This window comes from Callionymus lyra, chromosome 11 (assembly GCF_982586985.1).
Source record: "Callionymus lyra chromosome 11, fCalLyr1.hap1.1, whole genome shotgun sequence".
NCBI classification, from domain to species: domain Eukaryota; kingdom Metazoa; phylum Chordata; class Actinopteri; order Syngnathiformes; family Callionymidae; genus Callionymus; species Callionymus lyra.
This window is the reverse complement of record NC_141828.1, coordinates 4679364-4695488: the sequence shown is the minus strand read 5'-3', so window position 1 is coordinate 4695488 and position 16125 is coordinate 4679364. Positions and strand designations below refer to the sequence as shown.

The 16125-nt window shown below is 40.0% G+C and overlaps 2 protein-coding genes across 3 annotated transcripts in view; one reads left to right on the top strand and one right to left on the bottom strand.

Annotated features, from left to right (window-relative positions):
• Nucleotides 1–7085, top strand: part of hhat (hedgehog acyltransferase) — a 31534-nt gene extending 24449 nt beyond the window's left edge. Inside the window, exon 12 of the mRNA XM_087802715.1 lies at nt 6344–7085. Coding sequence (XP_087658841.1) covers nt 6344–6429 — 86 coding nt within the window. The 3' untranslated portion in view covers nt 6430–7085. The remainder of the gene's footprint in view (nt 1–6343) is intronic.
• A 7230-nt stretch (nt 7086–14315) lies between these two features.
• kcnh1a (potassium voltage-gated channel, subfamily H (eag-related), member 1a) overlaps nt 14316–16125 on the bottom strand; it is an 89302-nt gene continuing 87492 nt past the window's right edge. For both annotated transcript variants that reach the window (XM_087802482.1, XM_087802483.1), the window contains one exon: nt 14316–16057. In XM_087802482.1, coding sequence (XP_087658608.1) covers nt 15197–16057 — 861 coding nt within the window. In that variant the 3' untranslated portion in view covers nt 14316–15196. The remainder of the gene's footprint in view (nt 16058–16125) is intronic.

Sequence of the window (16125 nt, the reverse complement as noted above, 5' to 3'; positions counted from 1 at the left end):
ACAAGGACATGTAGTATTGTCCAGTACTTGACTCTGGTGTTGTTATAGTGTAGTAACAAGTATATATGTGTGGTATTGTCCAGTACTTGACTCTGGTGTTGTGATAGTGTAGTAACAAGTATATATGTGTATTATTGTCCAGTACTTGACTCTGGTGTTGTTATAGTGTAGTAACAAGTATATATGTGTAGTATTGTCCAGTACTTGACTCTGGTGTTGTGATAGTGTAGTAACAAGTATATATGTGTAGTATTGTCCAGTACTTGACTCTGGTGTTGTGATAGTGTAGTAACAAGTATATATGTGTAGTATTGTCCAGTACTTGACTCTGGTGGTGTGATAGTGTAGTAACAAGTATATATGTGTATTATTGTCCAGTACTTGACTCTGGTGTTGTGATAGTGTAGTAACAAGTATGTATGTGTAGTATTGTCCAGTACTTGACTCTGGTGTTGTGATAGTGTAGTAACAAGTGTATTTGTGTAGTATTGTCCAGTACTTGACTCTGGTGTTGTGATAGTGTAGTAACAAGTATATATGTGTAGTATTGTCCAGTACTTGACTCTGGTGTTGTGATGGTGTAGTAACAAGTATATATGTGTAGTATTGTCCAGTACTTGACTCTGGTGTTGTAGTATTTACAGACCACATGACTCTTGATGAAGTCGTAACTGCTTTCATTTGTATTCGAACCAAACATCAGCTTTAAGGTGAATAATATTGCATTATATCAGTGTAATGATATTTTCTTACACCCCTAAGCGATGAGCAGAGAAAGCCGAGCAGAAAATAACACAATTTTGCACATGTTTGTGTTACTAATTCTAGTTTAATCGAGATAAATGTTTTCAAATAAATAACGAGTAAAAGTGTTTCTCGTTCTCCTGTTTCTGCTGCTTCCACACTCAGGTGAGTTTAAGTCCCTCCCTGTTTCCTAGCAACCCTGCTGCTGACGAAGGGTCCCTTACAACACTGTTCTGGTCGTACTTCAGCGAAAATGTTTGGAAGTTTACCAAGTACTTGACTGATCTTTACTTTCTATTATATATTTTCTATATTCACCTTTGTCTCTTATATTTTCACTTAAAACGCTTTTAAAAATATATATATTTTTGTGTTTTCTTATTTGGTTTAACATTGAACTTTTACATAGAAGATGTATTTAGCTATTATTTGAACATACTGGACCCTGGAGGGTCTGTGGGTGTCATGTGACCTCCAAACCAACACTTGAACGGGACAACTGTGCATCAGAGGAGTCGCAACATTGCACTTTCACTGTTTCTGACACTGAGGGAAGCCAGAAGCGATTTTAGGTTCTGCTGCTTTAATAAATCAAATATATTGATCAGTTGTGCCGACTCACTGATAAAGATAGTCGACCATTGGTTCATTTTCTAACTAGTAGTGGTAAATTCACCTGAACTTTGTTTCAAAGCACATACATGCGTACTTAAACTTATTAATTTTAGTGCATAAGTGCGTCTCAATTCTTAGTATGTAAATGTAGTGCTCCATACACACTATATCGTCACTAAAACGCCCACAAAACTGAGTATTGATCGATGGACACTTTCTACACTAAACGACTCCATCTTAGTGACGTTGTAAACGGAAGTTACATCATAAATATATTCATATACTTACAGGTACATTTAGCAGGATGGCACGTCTTTGCTGCTGATACCGGCGTAAATATTTCGCCAATATTTAGTTTCTCGTATTTCTTGATCCAAACCAAACGTGCTGCCAGCAGGTGGCGATAGTGTTCTTACAGCTGGTTGCAACCATCGTTAAATAGTAGTAGAAGAAGAAGCTGTCGCGTCATTTCCTGTTAGTGTGTAGCAGCAGAGTTTGATTTGAAACATACTATCTGTGGAGGATTAGTTACTAGTTAGTAAGTACACTATCCTGATGCATACTAAGCAGTGCACTAAGAGAAGTATGTTTGAGACACAGCTTCACTAGATAGAAAATGAAACGAAGGTCTAAAGGATTTCATCCATCAGTTTGAAAGTATTGTTGTGATTCAAACATCCCATCGACAGCGAAGGTAATTCTATTTTTGCATGAAGAGCTTTTGTCTGAATCCTCTGGAGGATTATCATTCCTTCTCTTTCCTCGGTGTCAAAAATAAGACCCTCGCTGTGACGACACGTCAAGTGTCAGGAACAGTCAGACGTCTCTGACCGGCCACACTTTCAATCAATCAATCAAGTGATGATTGATGGGCTGATGTCAGTTCTTTCATCTCCTGCCATCGACCCTCGATATGTTTGCATTTCATGCACATCGAGTCTTTAACTATGACTTTAATGTTAATCCGACTTATTATGGCGTCGTTTCCTTCACACGGATGTTGAGAAAACATGGATCCAAACATCGAATGTTGAGAAGTTTCTTCTACTGACATATTGTCTGGATCATGTTTGTTATCGTCTGCACTTGTTCATTTGGAAGAAGAAATGATAGAAGTTGTGAGTGTGTGAGTGAGTGAGTGTGTGAGTGAGTGTGTGAGTGTATGTGTGAGAGTGAGTGAGTGAGTGTGAGTGTGTGTGTGTGTGTGTGTCGGAGTGTATGTCTGAGTGTGTGTGAGTGTGTGCGCGAGTGTTTGCGTGTGTCTGTGTGAGAGTGTGTGTGTTAGTGAGTGTGTGTGAGGGAGTGAGTGTGAGTGTGTGTGAGTGTGTGCGCGAGTGTTTGCGTGTGTCTGTGTGAGTGAGTGTGTGTGTGTGTGTGTGTGTCAGTGTGTGTGTGTGAGAGTGAGTGAGTGTGTGTGTGTGTGAGTGTGTGTGCGCGAGTGTTTGCGTGTGTGTGTGTGAGTGTGTGTGCGCGAGTGTTTGCGTGTGTCTGTGTGAGTGTGTGTGTGTGTGTGTGTGTGTGTGTGTGTGTCAGTGTGTGAGTGTGTGTGTGAGTGGGTGTGCGCGAGTGTTTGCGTGTGTCTGTGTGAGAGTGTGTGTGAGTGTGTGTGCGCGAGTGTTTGCGTGTGTGAGTGTGTGAGTGTGTGAGTGTGTGTGTGTGAGTGTGTGAGTGTGTAGTTCCTTCCTCTCCCCTGCAGCTCATCCATCAGCAGAATGAACGCCGTAATGACACACGATGATTGCGTCGACAATGAACATGTTCTTGGACTCGTTGGTTCCGCGTCACGTTCTGATCACGGAGGATCTGCTGGAACGTTGACGCCAGCGTCATCGTAACTGATTGTAATCGTCGAGTCACGACGAACTTCTGCTGCTGCACCTGTGGAAACATCTGGAGCCGTTTAGGATCCACGTCTGGAAACATGACGTCTGGACAGGAAGCAGTTGTTCTCAGGGAACTCATTAGAATCATAATAATACGTCGTCATTTTAGAGTTTTTTTTAACGCAAAGATGTTTTACAATGTCTTGGCTCTTTGTCTTATCAGTGAAATCATCATTTTCAAACCACATCTTCTCTTAGATCTCCTTTAAGAACGGTGAGATTTGTGGATGATTGTTTCATGTCAAGTCTATTTACTTTACTAAGATAATGATGTCACGGTAGTTCAAGTACACACTTGGGGTCTGTCCCAAATCTTACACTTCTGCACTTACACTTAGTATTTTGAGTGCACAAGTGCGTCCCGATGAGCAGTGTGTGAAAATGTAGTGCGCAATGAACACTCAACTGGTGCACTCAAACAACCAGAAAATTGAGTGTGGATCGATTTCCACCCTCAACGTCCTCCATCTTAGTGACGTAGATGAAGCTAAACTGAAGCTAAACTGAAGCTAAACTGAAGCTAAACTGAAGCTAAACTGAGGCTAAACTGAAGCTAAATGATGCTAAACTGAAGCTAAACTGATGCTAAACAGAAGCTAAACAGAAGCTAAACTGAAGCTAAACAGAAGCTAAACTGATGCTAAACAGAAGCTAAACTGATGCTGAACTGAAGCTAAACTGATGCTAAACTGAAGCTAAACTGATGAATCTGAAGCTGAACTGAAGCTGAACTGAAGCTGAAATGAAGCTAAACTGAAGCTAAACTGATGCTGAACTGAAGCTGAACTGAAGCTGAACTTAAGCTAAACTGATGCTAAACTGATGAATCTGAAGCTGAACCGAAGCTGAACTTAAGCTAAACTGAAGCTAAACTGAAGCTAAACTGATGAATCTGAAGCTGAACTGAAGCTAAACTGATGAATCTGAAGCTGAACTGAAGCTAAACTGAAGCTAAACTGAAGCTAAACTGAAGCTAAGCTGAAGCTAAACTGATGCTAAACTGAAGCTAAAATAGCCAAAAATAGCGTATATTGATGAGACGATACAAAGACACTGATGTCACTGTGGAGGCGTTACAGAACTTGGCTCTAGGCCAGCTTCCATCGGCTCTCGAGATATTTACGTCGGTATCAGCAGAGAAGACGTGTCATCCTCGTACTGCTGCTGAAAATACACCTGTAAGTATATGCATATATAATATATATATATATATGACGTAACTTCCGTTTACAACGTCACTAAGATGGAGTCGTTTAGTGTAGAAAGTGTCCATCGATCCATACTCAGTTTTGGTGTTTTAGTGATAATTGAGTGTGTATGGAGCACTACATTTACATACTCAGAATTGAGACGCACTTATGCACTAAAAATACTAAGTTAAAGTACACAAGTATGTGATTTTAAACACAGAAATGGTCTCTTTAGTGATTGAATGGTTCACTGCATCTCAAAATGTTATTTTTACATCAGTGACCAATCCTTCAAAACCTTCCCCGATCCTGACGCTCGCCTCAGAAGGACGTTCTCCTCCGTCGTTGTTCCTCAATGTTCCTGAAGTGTTTGTTCAGACGGAACATTTTGAGTAAAAATCTGAATGTTTTGGGTCAAACTACTTATTATTCCAGAGTTCTTCTCCAGCCACACTGGTGTCTGAGCAACTCTCCATGGCAACAGCAGAGTTCCTGCCATAGTTATCATCCTCATCATCCTCATCATCCTCATCATCCTCATCATCCTCATCATCCTCATCATCCTCATCATCCTCATCATCCTCATCATCCTCATCATCCTCATCATCCTCAGACGGCGCTTCTAAAAGTGTCTCGGGTCCATGGAAGTGCAGAGAAAGTCTCGGGTCGCTCGGGCGAGCATCTGCTGGCGTGTCGCTCGCAAGATCGTCGTGCAGCTGCAGCTAGATAGTGTGGGGAGAGCCAGACGTCAGGGGGTTGCGGGCGGACGTCCATACCTGCTCAGAAGAAGAAGCTATTAATAGAAAAGAGGGAAACAAGGATGTAACGGAGGAGGAGACAGAAGGTGTCGCTCCCTTTACTGGAGAATTACATCAGAACATTGTTGTTTATTTACTTTTAATTTAGTTTTTAATTATAGAATTCAATCATTTCTATATTAAACGTTAGATTTATTTGTTTTGTTTTGTAGTAACTGATTTTAATAAGTTCCATAATAAATGGATTTAATGTGATAATTTAATTATTTTTTAAATGTATTTAAAAGTTCTTATTTTATTAATATATAATATACTGAATGTAATTTTTTTTTAAATTAATTTGTATACCTTTACATTCAATATAAAAAGTTAGTATTAAAACGGTCTGTTCCGGTCGCTCCAACACGCCGTCACTTCCTGGTTCTTATGCTTCGCTTTATGGAGAGAAAAGGTCAATCCAGAGTGTTTCGGGTCGTTTATCCGCCGCTTCAAGTCAAACAAAATACAAGCTTTACGATCGATCGGACGCACTTTCTGCCGACGACTTTACAATTCAATAGTCCCGGGAGAAACGGTCTCGAGCTGTAGAAGGCATCGCGATATTTAAGGCAAATTTCCCCGGCCAGGGGGTCGTCCTTTCCGGCCAAATGGCTCTTTCAAGTTGCCTGTGTCTCGATCACTCGCAGAGAAACTTCCTAACTTCGTTCTTTGATCCACGACCCAAGGTGTAAAAAGGCAGACAAACAGATGTTTTAAATAACCGGTGTCATGTCTCTAATTCTGTTCCAAGCTTGTCTTGAAAACAGTGCGTCAGTCTGAGTGAAATGTTGATTGTAAATGTGTATTCAAACGTTTAAGCTCTTAGCTAGTGATTTATACTTTATATTTTGATTATCTTTTAGCATTAATTTAAGTATGGTGTATATGTATCGTGTGAAATATTTTTTAATCTAACATTATAAATGTGCCGTCGTACCAGATCATTGCAATCGAGCACATATATATTATTTTAATCATACTATTAAACAACAACAAAATAACAACCTTTTAATACAGAAATGATTAGAATAAATTAAATGAGTGTGTGAGTAAATGAGGCCTTGCGTCCTCCTCTCTGTTCTGGTTCTGACCCGGTGTGTTCTGCTGGTCTCAGGCTGGTGCGACGTGGCGCCGCTGATGCTGCTCTTCCTCTACTGCTTCGCTCAGGTGGGTCTGGACTGGACGTCCCACCAGCCGTGAGTCCTGGTTGACTTTCAACACCCCCCACACAAATGATCCCGCTGGGTCCAGAACCTCTGCGGCGCCGCTGGACCCGGGCCACCGACGGAAGCGATCCAAGCCTGGCCGGAGTTTAGCAGGAGCAGCAGTTTTAGTGCAGAAACTGTGAGGAAACAGGAGTCGTGAAGGAGTCGAGAAGGAGTCGTGAAGGAGTCGTGAAGGAGTCGTGAAGGAGTCGTGAAGGAGTCGAGAAGGAGTCGTGAAGGAGTCGTGAAGGAGTCGTGAAGGAGTCGTGAAGGAGTCGAGAAGGAGTCGAGAAGTAGTCGAGAAGGAGTCGAGAAGGAGTCGTGAAGGAGTCGAGAAGGAGTCGAGAAGGAGTCGTGGAGGAGTCGAGGAGGAGTCGAGAAGGAGTCGTGAAGGAGTCGTGAAGGAGTCGAGAAGGAGTCGTGAAGGAGTCGTGAAGGAGTCGAGAAGGAGTCGTGAAGGAGTCGTGAAGGAGTCGTGAAGGAGTCGTGAAGGAGTCGAGAAGGAGTCGTGAAGGAGTCGTGAAGGAGTCGTGAAGGAGTCGTGAAGGAGTCGTGAAGGAGTCGTGAAGGAGTCGTGAAGGAGTCGTGAAGGAGTCGAGGAGGAGTCGAGGAGGAGTCGAGGAGGAGTCGAGAAGGAGTCGAGAAGGAGTCGTGAAGATCCGAGGCTCCTCTGAAGGTTCTCCATCATTTTAATACTTTCTTTCATTACTTAATAAATAAAAATGATTGTTCAACAAACTAAACTTCGTACAACATCTACTTCTACAAATTTGAAACATTCAAACTTTTATTTATCCGCTCGTTCCTGAAATGCGACCAAGTTCTATCTTTCTTTTATCTCTTCCACTCTTTCTTCTATTCCTCTTTTTTTACCTTTTTTTCTCCATTCACTTTAATGATAAAACTCTTCAACTCTTGTTTCAACTCCTTCTTTGACCTTCAGGTACTTTCATGTACTCACACCAGGAAACTTCATTCAACTTTAAAAACACTGTCGTCTTCTCACTTCTTCTTATACTACTTCTAATTATACTTTCACTACTCATTCTTCTACTTCTACTTCTACTACTACTCCTTCCACTTTGACCTTCAGGTACATTCATCTACTCACACCTGGAAACTTCATTCACTTTAAAAAACACCTTTGTCTACTAAATACTACTAATACTACTTATTTCATTTACTACTCTTATTAGTTATACTTCGACTATTACTACTAATTCTACTACTAATTGTAGTACTGCATTTACTTATACTTCTCCTAGATACTACTACTTATTATACTTCTACTTTTACTACTAATTCTACTACTAATCTTAGTACTGCATTTACTTATACTTCTACTAGGTACTACTACTTATTATACTTCTACTTTTACTACTAATTCTACTACTAATCTTAGTACTGCATTTACTTATACTTCTACTAGGTACTTCTACTTATTATACTTCTACTTTAACTACTAATTCTACTACTAATCGTAGTACTGCATTTACTTATACTTCTACAAGGTACTTCTACTTCTTCTACTTCTACTTTTACTACGAATTCTACTACTAATCTTAGTACTGCATTTACTTATACTTCTACTAGGTACTACTACTTAATATACTTCTACTTTTACTACTAATTCTACTACTAATCGTAGTACTGCATTTACTTCTACTTCTACTAGGTGCTACTACTTATTATACTTCTACTTTTACTACTAATTCTACTAGGTACTACTGCTCTTACTACTTACTACATCTATCTTATTCTACTTCTACCAATAACTCGACTACATCTTCCACTTCTACTAAAAAAATCCTTTTTTCTTCTTTTCAACCTTTATTTCACCATTTTCACATCACTCTGTTTCGTCACATTTGTACTTTGAATACTAGTTCAATACTTTGAAGTATTTCAGTTTACACATTCATCAGATTCAACATTCACACTGCATCTGTGAACTGAAATACTTTGAAAGTATCAAATGCAAATGTTGTAGTTCATGTGTTTGACCCACTTGTGGAGTTTACTTCGAAGGCGTTATCGAGGTCCGAGGCTGACGAACACCTTGGCAGGTGAATTACCACTAATTCCCTGATCCTTCATTAACGCTCCTGGAAGGTTCGGCGTGTCTTTTTCATTAGTTGATTGGGATTATCAGCTCGCCGACACTGAGCGGCTCCACAAATCCTCTTAGCGCCGCCGAGCGTCTGAGGAAAGAGGATCAGCGGCGACAGGAGGTTCTCACACCAGGCGCTTTGTAGAAAAGATTTATTGTCAATATACGGTTCATAACAAAGAGCTTGTGCTTGAAAGTCACGTTTTGTCATCACGATACACGAGTGCATACGACAGTTTCAAAACATGGGCTTTTCTTCTCTCGGCGCTCGAACGCTGTGGCGTCGTCTGTGCATATATAGAGGAGGAGGGACGACGTGGACCCCCGGCGGGTCGGAGGAGGGAGGGGCCTCTCGGAAGGCACGGTGTTGTATCTCTGGAGCCCCGAACCATGACTCGGCGTTTTTTGGGGCGGATCGTCGAGGTTTTTTTTAAAAACAAATAGAATTGCTGAGAATAGAATGTTTTTTGAATCTTTATTGCTGCTCTACTCTCAACATTTCCACAGAAACGTTTTTAAAAATGATCATAGACGCATCATTAGATCTTTCATTGGTTTCATATGTTTATATATTATTCATTATATTCTGGTCGTGAGTATTATGTTATTTTTCTACTTCAATGACAGGAATGCGTTTCTTTTGAAGTCCTATTAGCGCCGCTAACTGTTAGCAACTAGCTTATCAACTTTTCTTTTGTCAGCTATTGTTGGACGATGACGTTTCAAAGTAATAAATTAAATGCTTAACGTCGTTCTGAAGTCTTAACACCTCAAAATAAAATGGAAAAAAGTCAATTATCTTCAATATATTGAATGTATTTGAATGCTAACTGTTAGCAACTAGCATGTCAACTGTTCTTTTGTCAGCTATTGTTGGACGATGACGTTTCAAAGTAATGAATTAAATGCTTAACGTCGTTCTGAAGTCTTAACACCTTAAAATAAAATGGAAAAAAGTCAATTATCTTCAATATATTGAATGTATTTGAATGCTAACCGTTAGCAACTAGCTTATCAACTGTTCTTTTGTCAGCTATTGTTGGACGATGACGTGTCAAAGTAATAAATTAAATGCTTAACGTCGTTCTGAAGTCTTAACACCTTAAAATAAAATGGAAAAAAGTCAATTATCTTCAATATATTGAATGTATTTGAATGCTAACCGTTAGCAACTAGCTTGTCAACTGTTCTTTTGTCAGCTATTGTTGGACGATGACGTTTCAAAGTAATAAATTAAATACTTAACGTCGTTCTGAAGTCTTAACACCTCAAAATAAAATGGAAAAAAGTCAATTATCTTCAATATATTGAATGTATTTGAATGCTAACCGTTAGCAACTAGCTTGTCAACTGTTCTTTTCTCAGCTATTGTTGGACGATGACGTTTCAAAGTAATAAATTAAATGCTTAACGTCGTTCTGAAGTCTTAACACCTCAAAATAAAATGGAAAAAAGTCAATTATCTTCAATATATTGAATGTATTTGAATGCTAACCGTTAGCAACTAGCTTGTCAACTGTTCTTTTGTCAGCTATTGTTGGACGATGACGTTTCAAAGTAATGAATTAAATGCTTAACGTCGTTCTGAAGTCTTAACACCTTAAAATAAAATGGAAAAAAGTCAATTATCTTCAATATATTGAATGTATTTGAATGCTAACCGTTAGCAACTAGCTTGTCAACTGTTCTTTTGTCAGCTATTGTTGGACGATGACGTTTCAAAGTAATGAATTAAATGCTTAACGTCGTTCTGAAGTCTTAACACCTTAAAATAAAATGGAAAAAAGTCAATTATCTTCAATATATTGAATGTATTTGAATGCTAACCGTTAGCAACTAGCATGTCAACTGTTCTTTTGTCAGCTATTGTTGGACGATGACGTTTCAAAGTAATAAATTAAATGCTTAACGTCATTCTGAAGTCTTAACACCTCAAAATAAAATGGAAAAAAGTCAATTATCTTCAATATATTGAATGTATTTGAATGCTAACCGTTAGCAACTAGCATGTCAACTGTTCTTTTGTCAGCTATTGTTGGACGATGACGTTTCAAAGTAATAAATTAAATGCTTAACGTCGTTCTGAAGTCTTAACACCTTAAAATAAAATGGAAAAAAGTCAATTATCTTCAATATATTGAATGTATTTGAATGCTAACCGTTAGCAACTAGCTTGTCAACTGTTCTTTTCTCAGCTATTGTTGGACGATGACGTTTCAAAGTAATGAATTAAATGCTTAACGTCGTTCTGAAGTCTTAACACCTTAAAATAAAATGGAAAAAAGTCAATTATCTTCAATAAATTGAATGTATTTGAATGCTAACCGTTAGCAACTAGCTTGTCAACTGTTCTTTTCTCAGCTATTGATGGACGATAAAGATGACGTTTCAAAGTAATGAATTAAATGCTTAACGTCGTTCTGAAGTCTTAACACCTTAAAATAAAATGGAAAAAAGTCAATTATCTTCAATATATTGAATGTATTTGAATGCTAACCGTTAGCAACTAGCATGTCAACTGTTCTTTTGTCAGCTATTGTTGGACGATGACGTTTCAAAGTAATAAATTAAATGCTTAACGTCGTTCTGAAGTCTTAACACCTTAAAATAAAATGGAAAAAAGTCAATTATCTTCAATATATTGAATGTATTTGAATGCTAACTGTTAGCAACTAGCTTGTCAACTGTTCTTTTGTCAGCTATTGTTGGACGATGACGTTTCAAAGTAATGAATTAAATGCTTAACGTCGTTCTGAAGTCTTAACACCTTAAAATAAAATGGAAAAAAGTCAATTATCTTCAATAAATTGAATGTATTTGAATGCTAACCGTTAGCAACTAGCTTATCAACTGTTCTTTTGTCAGCTATTGTTGGACGATGACGTTTCAAAGTAATAAATTAAATGCTTAACGTCGTTCTGAAGTCTTAACACCTTAAAATAAAATGGAAAAAAGTCAATTATCTTCAATATATTGAATGTATTTGAATGCTAACCGTTAGCAACTAGCATGTCAACTGTTCTTTTGTCAGCTATTGTTGGACGATGACGTTTCAAAGTAATGAATTAAATGCTTAACGTCGTTCTGAAGTCTTAACACCTTAAAATAAAATGGAAAAAAGTCAATTATCTTCAATATATTGAATGTATTTGAATGCTAACCGTTAGCAACTAGCTTGTCAACTGTTCTTTTCTCAGCTATTGTTGGACGATGACGTTTCAAAGTAATAAGTAAAATACTCAACGTCGTTCTGAAGTCTTAACACCTGAAAATAACATTTAAAAAAGTAAATTATCTTCAAGAAAATGTGTTTGAATGCTAACCGTTAGCTTAGCTCGCTGCTTACATAGGTTGGGGGTAGACACTTAAAAGATAAAGAATATAAACCTTTAAATCCACAGTTAAATCCACAGTCAGACTCATTTTGTGCGTCTAAGGAGTTCAAGCGTTGAATAATAGACACGATCTTTGCAAGTACTTTCCAGTGTTTTCCGACTCAAATCCAACAGGGAAGTGAAGCCGGCGTCTCATGACTTGGACCCGATTCGCTCGCCAACAGCTGAATGTTTCATGTGGATCTGAGGCGAGTGTGTCGTGGTCGTCTCTTCTAACATGTTTTATTCACCGCAATATTAAATAATACACAACAATTATCTCTGACCTGTGAAAGAACATGAAGTCCTGTTCCAGGAGATTCAGAAATATTGTGTTGATAAAAATATAAGTAAAGATTATATGTGAGGATCTTTCTAGACCAGGGTCACAAAGAGCTTTAACAATTAAAACCAATATACAGTTTAAAAGGTCAAGATAACATGGAGACAAACACAGGAGTCTCAAGATGTTTCTTGATGGAGTCAGTAGATCATCAGACCTCAGAGCCCGAGCTGGGGTGTAAGGCTGGATCAGATCACTGATGGAAGGTCTGACCATGAATAGATCTGAAAGTAAGAACCAGAATTTTAAAATGATCCTGAAAGAAACTGGCAGCCAGTGAAGAGTTTGAAGGAGAAATGTGAGTTCTTCTACTAGAGCGGCTCAGAATTCTGGCTGCAGAGTTTTGTATGAACTGCAGGCGAGAAGATCCTTCTTGTTTAAACTGTATAAGTAAAAATATTTAAATAAAGGTAATATGTTCAGACACTGACTGAGATAATGTCAACCATGTTGTTATGAATTCTAATATTAAAACATACCTTGATATGGATTTACTTTAAATATAAGTATAACTTCTTATATAAACCTGGATTTATACCTTAGGGTCTTACATAACATAAGAACATGTTTCTTAAAGTGGTATCACGACAGAATATTCAAACTCTCACTGGAGCCAAGGTCCTCAGACAAGTTAAGACATTAGCTTTAATTTTTTGGTAGTTAAGAGTCCAGTAAATTACTATACTCACCCTGTTACAGTGAAAATCATGATTATTTTTTCAGTTGACTGACAATTATGTTTGACTAAAGGTATATTTGCTTTGAGTTGAAAATGTACCACAACTTTTTTAATTTGATAAGTAAATTCTGTTCAAATTTAAAACGAATATATTATTCTGATATTGTTTTTATGAAAGCAAAACATTCTGGCTTTTATTTAAAAGTATATATTTTCGTCTCATGTGTCACAGGTTGGTAAATATATGGATCAAAACTATATAGTAGAAAGTCTCTTGTCCAACAGTAAAAATGCATCTAAACAAACATCCATAAATACATGTTAAAAACAATTAATCAAAAATAAATACATAAATTAAAGATGAATCACAAAAACATGTTGTAATACTAGTTACTTGAAGTGGTAAAATACTTTTTCCGCAGATGACATGTGTTACTTGTGTCAAATATCAACTTTTAAACATTTTAAAATAACAAGCTTCATCGATCTAATGATCTGATATGAGCTTTAATCTCTTTCAATGTTTTTACTCGATCAGTTTGGTGGATCAGATGATAAATTAGATTCAGATCTGTCTAATAAAAGTATTAAAATACAATATCTATTCCATCTTAATTGCATATTTCTGTCGCCGTTCACTGTAATTGTCTCTGCTTTGCTACGATTCAGTCTCAGCAACTCTAGCGAACAGCCTTCGTTTCTAATGAGAACGAGTCAAATTAAAAATATTATCGACGACTCCAAAGAGTGAAGTGTTTCTAATTCCACATTCAGAGACGAGCTCCCTCCCCTCCGCCGCGTCTTCAGGGAAACCTTTTTCATTTGCTGGAAGAAAGTGGATTCGTCCTCGTCGCGTCCACCGGAGAGCGGAAAGTGATCGTGTGTCACAAACATGCCGAAGAAAGAAACTGGAGTCAATGGAGGGTTTTTTTCTTTTTAACGATATTTGGACTTTGCTGTCGACATCGTGGTGAGATTTGTACACGAACGCATGCAGGACGAGGCGTCGACGCAGTACTTGATGCACTTGTGTACGTGAAGGAGTCGCTGGTGCGTCAAATGTGTTCTTCATAAAAAATAAATATCAATATCTGGATAAAAATATATGCAGATGACGTTCAGTGCTGCTCTCAAACAATCATTCTGTTTACTGGTGATTCAGCCGAAGCACATGTTCTAACAGCTAGCAGCTAACAGCTAACAGCTAGCAGCTAACAGCTAACAGCTAACAGCTAACAGCTAGCAGCTAGCCGTCTACTAGCATCTGAGATTCAGGAAACTTTTTTTTTTAAGAGTCTGGTTCCACAGAATAAACGGGTAATTTTGTCACATTTCCAACTGTGTTCGTTCTGTTAATTATCTTAATGATGTCGTATCGAAAATGAATAGCAATTGAATGAGAATATCATGTTTTATCGTTTTCTGTTGACTTTATCTTTCAAAACATTACAAACGATCTTGTTGTTTAATTCATCCTAGTTTTTTGTCACACATTTACTGAATTCTGTAAACCAGACGTATAAATATGTGATGATGACGCGAAGAACAACTAGAAATATGTCGAGATTTCAATTTCAATATCAGTCGTGACTGACGTGGAAACTATCCTTGGCGAGTCTGGAACCAGAATCCAAAAAAAAAAAAAAGAAACGCCCGACAACGTTGCCTATGACTACGAGAACAGGTGAAATAAATCCATGACGGTTCTTGTGACCCGTGACTAGTATTCATCGCCGCGACGGTTCAAGTCGTGCGCCGCCGCCGCCGCCGCCGCCGCCGCCGCGGACGCTCGCCACGGAGAAAGTCGCCTCCACGAGTCAAATACGCTCCGACTGCAAGTCGCCGACGAGTTAACGTGACATGCAAAGAATCGTATACGGTGATTCCGGAACAAACCAACGGGTCATGCGGTTTCTAATAAAACCCTCGAGCAGGAGAAGGACTCCTGAGAATCCAGGATCGAACCCCTCCAGATATCTTCCGTTCTAGTGCACTGGACCGGTATGTACAAACTAACAGCCGGAACTTTGGACGGTTACAAACGGTAGCGCCGAAAAATCTGAGCTACAACCTTTGCCGTGCTGCGTGGCCGTGCCTTGCACAGCGTCACCTGGGTCGATGAAGGCCGGGGGGTCTCAGTGACCCCGGAGTCGCTCCATCCAAATGCCCCGAACACCTTCAGCTATCCATGTAAACAAGCGTTACCGGATTCCAGCTGACTCTTCAGTGAACCGATGCTCCACGCGTCACGCTAGCTCAAGAGAAGATGTCTTCCTTGTCCAGTTCTGGTGAAGCAGGTCTGGAAATGTCGAAGATGTGCTGCGGAGAACCTGCCGCGGACTTGGCCTTGAGGAGCTGGAGCGCCTCGGCCAGCTGCGCCTCCAGCCCCGACATCCGCACGTCCAGGTTCCTGAGGTCGTCCTTCAGCTCGTGCTTGAGCTCCTGGAGCGAAGCCTGGAGCGTCTGCTCCGGGATGGGGTAGAAAGGGTGCCGGGTCTCCGGAGGCTGGACGGGACTTCGATCCTGAGGGGTCAAGCGGAAGTCGCTCACCTTGTCGAGCCGCAGGTCGCTCTTGGTGATGCCGCTGTCGCAAGAGTCCGTCTTCTTCAGAGACATCTGTGGTTCGTGCGTCTTAGTTCGTTCTGGTAACGTCTCCATCGACTCTGCTTTGGACACTTTGTTCCAGTTGTCTGGTTTGGCCATGGATTCTTTGAACCGACCCCAACCCTTGACCTTGACCGGCTCGGCCGGCCGGGTCACGTTGAGAGTGACGGGCGCCGGCACCTGCAGCTTGGCCATGTCGGCCGGGGCGTGGGTGGGCGTGGTGGCCGACGACGGGGTGGACGACGAAGGCGTCGCCGGACTCTCTGTCACGGTGACGATGCTGGTGGTCGTGATGGCCGTCTTGGGGATCTCCACGAACACGGAACCCTTTTCCACGTCGTGCTCCACGATCTCCGGCTTGTCCGAGGGCGCCCGGGCCTCCCTCTGCTGCCGGAAGCGCTGGAAGAGCTTCCGGACCGGGTGGTCGGGAGGCAGGTTCAGGGGGGCCTCGTTCTTGCGCCGTTGTCGCTCCTCCTCCTCTCGCTTGACGTCGCTGATCTTCCTGAAGACCATCTGGAGACAGATCACAGTTTCAATGAGCAATAGTTAAACGCATCGTGATCCTTACTGCCCATGGTTCT